The sequence below is a fragment of the Chiloscyllium plagiosum genome, chromosome 30 (assembly GCF_004010195.1).
Source record: "Chiloscyllium plagiosum isolate BGI_BamShark_2017 chromosome 30, ASM401019v2, whole genome shotgun sequence".
In the NCBI taxonomy this organism is placed as follows: Eukaryota; Metazoa; Chordata; class Chondrichthyes; order Orectolobiformes; family Hemiscylliidae; genus Chiloscyllium; species Chiloscyllium plagiosum.
Window position 1 is genome coordinate 2,552,237 of NC_057739.1, and position 9,419 is coordinate 2,561,655.

The window sequence follows — 9,419 nt, forward strand, 5'->3', positions numbered from 1 at the left end:
TGCTGCCTGACCTGCTGCGCTTTTCCAGCAACACATTTTCAGCTCTGATCTCCAGCATCTGCAGTCCTCACTTTCTCCTAGTTATTGTTACTAGGGCATGTTTCAGTGCAAAAGGGAGCTGTTTAGTTTACTGTATTCACACCAACTCTGAGCATTTTAATTTAGTGCCAATCTCTTGTCTTTACCTTGTAACTCTACACATCGTTTCAATCCAAATAACCATCCGGTGTCCTCTTAAATGCCTCAATTGAACCTGCCTCCTCCACACTTCCAGGTTGTGTGTTCCATACCCTAACTACTAACTGTGTGAAAATTTGGCTGATTTGGTACAAGGTCATTGCAATGGGGGGAATAGTTGCAGTTGGACAGAATATTGATGCTGCGGCGGACACCTCCTGTTTGAACTGTGATATTCTGAGTGTGCTGCTACTGCAGTTTAGCCAGTATTACCTTTGTGCACCAAGACTGAATGGCAGTAACTGGATTTGTGGCAGTGGATGATGAATGTTGAGCTGTGAGACCTTCGCCTGTGCAGGATATGCATTACGGTTTTCAAAATCATGCCAGTTGTATATTTGCGTCCAGTTGAAGAACAGAACTAGATTTGCGGTCGCATCGTGCAGAAATCTAAAAGCAGCAGGCAGTGAAGGTTTCAGGCTGGAAGGGTTGTGTGATTCAAAGACACTGAATTTAATATCAGATTCTGTCCTAAACAAGGGAATGGCCACTCAGTTGACAGGTGAAATCTTGGAATTGCTGCTATATTTAGAAGCAGTCATAATAGGAATACTGATTGCTCTGATCGTGTTACCGGGTGGTACAAATATCGGGGGGGGGGGGGGGGGGGGGTGTTTGATTATTGCGGTAGACATCACTTCTCTGCATTCCAGTATTGCTACTGAAGGCAAGTGAAGTCAGAATTTTATTTCATTGCTGGAAATTCACTCCCATATGTATCTGGTGTGAGGAATTCACCTGAGTCGCACCCCTTCGGAGATTTAGTGAAATCACTCTGGGGAGTTTTTTGCATGCCTTTGTGCTTGGGCCAGTTGCCTCAGACTGCCAGGTACTTGTAGAGTATAACCCAAAGCCATAGCAATAGTATCTCAAATGGGTGGGTATTGTTGAATTTTACTTTTACTTCACACACGCTCCAAGTAAACTGAGCTGTGTCTGGGTGAGGTGGGGCCAGGCTGATATAAGATGAACAAATTGACCTGCTGGTGTCTTCATTTCTGCACTATCCCTAAAGGTATGAAAGGAGCGTGCCCTGCACACCTGTATCTGAGGGAAAAGGCTTTCTAATCTTCCATCAGTTCAAACCTCTTGCACTCATTGAAATCCTTACAACGCCCCCTCAACAAACCTGAGTGTCCTCACAACCCTCCAAAAAGACAGCCTCCAGGGCATTTATATCCTCCGCCTGTTCACAGGCTCTTTCAAACACACTGTCCTTGAAATGCTCTTCAGTTGTGCAAAGAACTTAAAAGAATTGCTTCATTATCACTGGCACAGACAACAGTCATTCCACGAATTAGTTACTTTCCACCTCCTTCATCACTTCTGAAACTCTTTCGCTTTCTTAAAAAAAAAAAATCCGTTCTGTGTGAAAATGGTTAAAAAGTGCTGAAATGTGAGCAGCGAGAGCAGGAACCTTAACCACATCAGCTGGGCCTGGGATTTTGTCATGTGGGAAATCTTAAGCCTTTGGAAAGCTGGGAGCAGCTTACTCGGGGCCACGGAAGATTGGGCAGGGAAGGGGTAGAGATCAAAACAGAGCCTTGTCATCAGCGTGAAACCAGGCAGCAGGATAGCATGGGAATTCAGAGCTTTGGCTGGAGGGAAAAGCAAAATCTTATGGATTTTCTGCGATTTTCTTAGTCGTATATTTGCGTTTCTTTAGCTTTTGGTAGGTGTGCAATTTCCTTAGTGGTTCAATTAACCTGTCACAGCCAAGATATAACTCGGCTCTCGGTTACAGTATTACCGTGTAACCTCCCGCACGACGCCTATTTAAGGTCACTTATCTAAACTTGGGTTCCTTTTGCAGAGAAAACCAGCAAGGGCTCCTCCAAAGAAAAAAAGAAAAAGAAGAAAAAGCTTCGAGAGGTAAAATGATCTTTCTGCATGCTAATGTGTAATCCTCGTAGATTTAAATATTCTAGTGACAAATATCCACAAAACACAGGCTAAATCGTAAAGACTAGAGGGGTGAGAAAAATGGGATTGGGGGTCTTCAGTTGTGGCTCCATAAGCAACACTGAGTCAGAAATACCCCTCTGAAAACTAAAACGCAATGTCCCAGCTGACCCTGCACCCCCCTCACTCTGAAGGACTACTGCCTTGTCACAGATGCCATCTTTTCACTGAGACATTAGAACAAGGCTCTATATGACCCCTCTGTGAACCTGAGGTATCCGTGGCATGACTTGAGAGCAATGGAGTTGCTCCCAGTTTCCTGATCAATATTTGTTCCCTACATCATAGAACATTACAGCGCAGTACAGGCCCTTCGGCCCTCGATGTTGCACCGACCTGTCATACCAATGTTGCACCGACCTGTCATACCAATCTGAAGCCCATCTGACCTACACTATTCCATTTACGTCCATATGCCTGTCCAATGACAACTTAAATGTATTTAAAGTTGGTGAATCTACTACCGTTGCAGGCAAAGCATTCCATACCCTTACTACTCTCTCTCACCAGGCAAATCCGTGTGTTCACTAGCTGTTTGTGGGATCTTCTCTAAGTTTCCTATGTTCCTGCAATAAGTACACTTTGGAAATACTTCATCAGCTGTGAGACTTTGGACTGTCCTCGGTCTGTGAAAGGAGCTGTAAGATTGCAAGTTGCTTGGAGGGAGGATCTAAAATATCAGAGTTTCTAAGCATTTTCAGGAAACCTGAAGGTTTAATAGTCTGTAAAACAGTACTGTTTTATTCTTAATTCAGCCCTGGAATGTTTACAGAATGTAGTATCTTTTCATTTATGATACGTTTTTTGTATTTTGGAAAAAGACAAATAGTTTTATCACATTTTTCATGACATCCTTCAGCATTTCACAGCCAATCCAGTTTGAATGTGGGGAGTACTGCAGTCTCATTTTGAAAGAGATTTGAATTTGTGAAAATGCTGACGACGTTGAGAAGTACTTGTCCAGTAACTTCCCCTGGGGCCTGTTGGAGTGTGCCCGGTTGTGAGTGTGTGTGTGTGCACCATGTGTTTTATATTTTCAGGAGGATGAGAAATTGGAGAAGAAGCGACACAAGCCAAGGAAGAATAAAGAGAAGGAGAAAGATGCAACAGAGGAGAGACCAAAAAAGGAGAAGCCAGTGACATCTGACGACAAGAGGAGGAGGAAGAAAGTGAAGACCAAGGACAAAGCTGATGAGGATGTGGAGGATTTGGAGAAGTTTCTAATTGGCAGCGGTGATACACATGCTGTGAGGAGCAAGGGGAGTGGAGACTATGAGGAACTATAGACTTGGCCTGAATTCTGCATTGTCTTCATATTACTTCCCTGTTCCCTCACTTTAAAACCCCCCCGTCTAACATTGGCACAGACGTGTGCCTGAGCTTTGTGGGATAAACTGTCAGTGCCGAGCTCTGGGGATTCCACTCGACTCCCATCCCAGGCTGATTTTGTACATTTCTAACTATTTGTAGGCTGACTGGTTTTTGAAGGTGTGCTGCTGTGATGCAGCGGCCTGGTTACTTTAATCGAGTGATCAGTGCCTCAACAGCCCGAGGGTCATTTCCTTTTTCCAGTCTCTTGAGAAACGAGTGGGCTCTGCAAAGTTTTTAGCCTTGAGCCACAGAGTCAATGGTGATCAGATCCAATCTGGTTTCAGGATCCATGAATCTTACTGCAGTCCACGGCTCTGCCTATTGGCTCAGTGTAATGCCCATCCCATCCCAATTCTCTACCAGTCACATTGCACAGCACTGATGAACAACTCCCACCTACCCCAAACATTTTGACTGCATGATATTAAAACTTCTTGGATATCTGAGAGTTCAGGATGCTTTGTCTGTTTTCCCTTCACCATTCCCAATGGTAGCCTTCCCTGGGAAATGCGCTGGTCCTCTGCTGGAAGCAAAGACTGATGCTAGTTGCTGGTCTCTCGCTACCTCAGTAGGGTTCCCAGCATGTTTGTAATGAGTGAGGATCCACATCTCTGAGCTCGCTCTCATAAGCTTCTATTTCCATCCTATCGGTTCGAAAGTCACAGAAGTAGCTTGCTGTGACTTTGAATTGAGTGAAAAGAAGAGCAAGTGTAATTAAGGCAGGCTACAGTTGCAAATAAAACTGTAATGACTAGTGTCTAGTTGGGTGAAGTGATCTTAACGGATGATGAAGGAACCTACCAGAGAGTTAACCAATTAACTGTCTGAACCAACACTGGTCCTGTGCATTATCTAGTTCCTGATTGCTTGTGGTGTCATGACATTGTTAGACTATTGGAAGCCTGGCAACTGATATAAAGGTGTCTACTGAATGGGTGGCTCAGTACAAGAGCCAGGAGTTTGAAGGGGATCAGTTGAGGGCTCTCTGATCTGACCAAGAACTGGAGCTCCTGTTCTCAAGGGCAGCCACGGCTGAGCAAGTGCGAAGCCCGGAGCTGATACTGTCTTTGATTTCTCACTCACTTTACAATGCTGTGGTTATGGGGTATTTCCCTTGAGAAACACTCCACATTGTAGACTATACTGTGGCAGAGCTTGTCAGTAAGTGGGACAATGTTCCTTCCAGCCCCATCATCCTGATGTAGGATGTAGGATGCAGGATTCAAGCAAGCACCTCTTCAATCATTACCTTTGTGCCCAATAAAGTCTTCGTCAATCAAGTGCCAGGATACACCAAACTAGCAGGAAAGCCCTTCTGAGGTGCAAGAGTCGCATTGCAGTCAAGGCTGTTTTACTGCAGAGTGTGCTATCTGGTGGTGGAGTTGGTGCTGGTTCCAGTATATAGCTGTATTGGTACATGCCCTGTTCTATTTTGTATTTCACCCTCATTCTTGTGTTTGTAATTTCTCCTTTGTGCTGTGTTGATATTTTCCCAGTTGTTCTGTTTTTACGTTTGTCACCCCCTCCTGCTGGTTATGTCCCACCCCTCCCTCGGTGTTTGCAGTTCCTCTCGTGCAGTGTTTGTGCTTCTGTCCTGCCATCCAGCTCTCTCCCCGGGGGCTGTGCCTGCCTTTACCTCTGGCTCTCTGTTTGAATCTCTCTTCTCCCATCCCCCCCTTACTTTGGTCACTGTATTAACTGGACACCTGGGTTATTGCCCTATCAGACATCCTGAGGTCAGAAGGTTGGTCAGACGTCAAGCAGCAACTTGGTCCTAGTCCAGTTCAATGTTGCCTTTTGCACAATTGCCACTGGAGTTTGCCTGCAGCTTAAACATGTCTTCAGTCATGAAGATCCCCATGCCTTTCATCATGTCGTTCAAAACGAGACCAAGGCAGTCCTTCCTTCAGGTTGGTCAATGTTCCTGAATAGGAATTGTTGTGATGATGTGTTGTATGCTGAGATTCTCAAACAAGCGATGGGATCCTTTGCAGTTTCTAAGTTGTGAACAGTTGGGGTGGAGGAGTGTTGAATTCCCAGCACGGTATCATTGCTTCCTCAGTTCCTTCACACCGTGTGACAAAGATTTAACCCTGTCAAAGACTGCACACCTCAAGCAATATTAACCCTTTAACATTGCTCCAGCTTAGCAGCCTTGAAGAACATGGAATCTTTGCTTAAAGTTATGGTTGTACTCCTGAAAGTTGCAACTTGAAGTGAAATGACTTTGTGAATCATAGATCCCATAGGAATTAATGTTAAAGTCAGAGTTTGGTTCCTTGTGGAATTTTTTTGCCCAGAATAAAACAATGTACAAGTTGAAATACTTGTACCATACATGTACAGCACTCTATTTCGAACTGAAATAATTTACAAAGTGTCATAATCATTAAGTATGTGAGAGATGCAGTGCACCCCTGTATGATATTTTTTTTAAAAAAAACACTTGTCAGTATATTTACATTAGCTCAGCTCCACATAGTGGCACACGTTAATTGGTGCTGGGAGTTACAGATTCCCTGCAGTAACTGGAGGTCTCATCTGGTGGCACATGTTTGGAACGGCAGCCAGGAGGAAGGAGTTCCTCCACTCGGTGGGGAGTGTGAGAGAGATGAGGTCTCTGTAGCCTGATGACAGCTACCTGAAGAATTACCCAGAGAATATTCCTCCTTCTACAAACAGCAGCAGCAAGTGTTTTACAACAAAGGTCCTAACGTGCAGTTCTGTGTGGATGTGCGAACATGCACTGACAGCAACCCCCCCCACCAAAATCTCTGGAAAGAACTGTGTGCCAAGGGAATGGGTCAGAGGAAGCTGAGTTACTCTGAGTTGTCATTTCTTTCTCTGGATGATTCCTCAGAATGTAACCATTCGGGGATACCATCTCTGAATGCGATGTCTATGGTCTGGCTGACTTGTTTTTGTAATCCATGTTTGTTACTAAAGTTTTACCAATGAATGAGTGGGAGAAAGGGACCCAAATCAGTTGCTGTAGTTGATCAAGTTTGGACTCTTGACTGCAACCCACCCCTCCCTCCCTCCCTCCCTCACCCTCTCGCACTCTCCCTCTCTCGCGCACGCTCTCTCTCTCTCTCTCTCTCTCTCTCTCTCTCTCTCTCTCTGTCTCTCTGTCAGAGCAGCCTTTGTTCTGTTGGTGTGTGTAAGGTACACAGATGCCAGTACGGGCCATTCCCAGGCAGTTGCCTGCCATTTCCAGCACCTCTGGACCCAGTTACTTGTGGGAGGAAAGGTCTTAGGGACCAATGCAGAAGGAAAGGGAGAGTTTCTCCCACCACCTGGTCAGTGCTGCCTGGAACTTGCTATTAGAGTTTTAGTTTGAGGTTAGAACAAGAGCTGTTTGAAACAGCTCCCAGATAGGACAACTCTGCTGTTCTTTCCCAGCACACAGTCTGAACAGTCAAACCAGATTGATGCCACAAGGAGAAAATCTCCACAGAAAGGGAAGTGGAAATCTCAAACTTTCCCAAAACACTGATGATTCTGAGGGTCATTTGGGGATATCATGTGATTTTCTTTTGGTGGGGGTGGGGAAGGTTAATGGATTTAAGAAATATGGAGCAAAGCTGATAAATGGTGTTAAGATACAGATCCACCAGTGGGTGACCCCTAGCTTGGAGGTTGGAATCCTCTACCTGTTCAATGTTTGGCAAATTTGCACTAAAGGTCCCTGGATTAGATGGCAGTTTTTGAACGCTGACAGACTGTTTGCAATGCTTATCAATTCACACTAAAGGAACGGTGTTATTCTGGGGCACTTTGCACACTCTCCAACTCAAGCAAATGTTAGTGGTCAGATCCCATCCTTCTGGCTGATAGTTTGTGAAAATGGTCAGTCACAGGCTAGTGGTGGGTGCCCTGGGACCTTCCCTTGCATTCTGTATGTAATTTATCTTCAACCATGTTTGTTCATTAAAGGCAAAGAAATATTTTCTCGCTTAAGAGGCTGGACTGATGAGTGTTTTTGGTCAGTTTTTTTAATGCACGCCTTAGTCTCAACTTATATGCATGCTTTAGCACGGTGTCATACTTCAACTTCTGTGTCACCTCAACTAATCAAGAATTGATTGGAAACCCGCCAGATAGTGAGCAGTGGCCGGGAGCCTGCCAGATAGTGAGCAGTGGCCGGGAGCCTGCCAGATAGTGAGCAGCGGCCGGGAGCCTGCCAGATAGTGAGCAGCGGCCGGGAGCCCATCAGTGAGCAGATCCTGATGTGCCAGCTGGTGGAATTGGAATTCAATATGACAGACTATCGGGAATTCAGGTTCTAGTGACAACCATGAAACCGTTATTGGTTGTCGTAAAAACCTACCTCGATCTCCAATGTCGTTCAGGGAAGAAAGCAGCCATCGTTACCTTGTCTGGCCTACATGTGATGTCCAGACCCACAGCAATGTGCATTTGACCTCTTTTGACAATAGAGATGGACAATAAATGCTGATCGAGGTTTTCAAAACCATAAGTGGGCCGGATAGACCACATAGGGAGAAGCTGTCGCTGCTGGCAGAAGATTAAGTGATTTGAAAATGAAGCAAGGATGATGTGCAATAAAAAACCTTCTCCACAGCAGGACGTTAGGCTCTGGGATGTACTGCCTGCACGTGGGGTGGAGATAGGCTTAATTGAGGCATATAAGGCGACATTGTTTACAGCTTCCAAAGTTTAGTGTCATCCAATAAACTTTGAAATTGGCCTGTACAAACCCAGATCAACAAAGAGCATTACTGCCCAGTACAGGCCCTTCAGCCCTTGATGTTGCGCCAACCTGTGGAACCAATCTGAGCCTATCCATCCTATATTATTCCATTCTCATCCATATGTTTATCCAATGGCCATTTAAATGCCCTTAAAATTGGCGAGTCTACTTCTGTTGCAGGCAGGGTATTCCATGCCCTTCCGACTTTGAGTAAAGAAACTACCTCTGATATCTGTCCTATATCTATCACCCCTCAATTCAAAGCTACTCCCTTGTGCTGGCCATCACCATCTGAAGGAAAAGGCTCTCACTGTCCACCCTGTCTAACCCTCTGGTTATCCTATATGTCTCAATTAACTCACCTCTCAACCTTCTCTCTAACAAAAACAGCCTCAAGTCCCTCAGCCTTTCCTCATAAGACCTTCCCTCCATACCAGGCAACTAGTAAATCTCCTCTGAATCCTTTCCAAAGCTTCTACATTCTTCCTATAATGCGATGACCAGAACTGCATGCAATACTCCAAGTGCAGCCGCACCAGAGTTTTGTACAGCTGCAGCACAACCTCGTGGCTCCAAAACTCAATCCCTCTAGCAATGAAAGCTAACACACCGTATGACTTCTTTACAACCTGATCAATCTGGGTGGCAACTTTCAGGGATCTATGTACGTGGTCACAGAGATCTCTCTACTCATCTACGCTACCAAGAATCTTGCCATTAGCCCAGTACTCTTTATTCCTGTTGCTCCTTCCAAAATGAATCACCTCACACCGCATTAAACTCCATTTGCCACCTCTCAGCCCAGCTCGGTAGCTTATCTATGTCCCCCTTTAACCTACAACATCCTTCAGCACGGTGGCTCAGTGGTTAGCACTGCTTCCTCACAGCGCCAGGGACCTGGGTTCGATTCCCGCCTCAGGCGACTATCTGTGCGAAGTTTGCACATTCTCCCCGTGTCTGCGTGGTTTTCCTCTGGGTGCTCTGGTTTCTTCCCACAGTCCAAAAATGTGCAGGTCAGGGTGAACTGGCCATGCTAAATTGCCCATCGTGTTAGTTGCATTAGTCAGAGGGAAATGAGTCTGGGTGGGTTACTCTTCGGAGGATCGGTGTGCTCTTATTCGGCTGAATGGCCTGT

The 9,419-nt window shown here is 45.4% G+C and overlaps 1 protein-coding gene across 3 annotated transcripts in view; it reads left to right on the plus strand.

Annotated features, from left to right (window-relative positions):
• The window catches only part of LOC122564696 (rab-like protein 6), a 112,884-nt gene extending 108,102 nt beyond the window's left edge, over positions 1 to 4,782 (plus strand). For all 3 annotated transcript variants that reach the window (XM_043719805.1, XM_043719806.1, XM_043719807.1), the window contains 2 exons: positions 2,051 to 2,109; positions 3,240 to 4,782. In XM_043719805.1, the coding sequence (XP_043575740.1) occupies positions 2,051 to 2,109; positions 3,240 to 3,485 (305 nt within the window). In that variant the 3' untranslated portion in view covers positions 3,486 to 4,782. The remainder of the gene's footprint in view (positions 1 to 2,050; positions 2,110 to 3,239) is intronic.
• Positions 4,783 to 9,419: the final 4,637 nt, after the last annotated feature.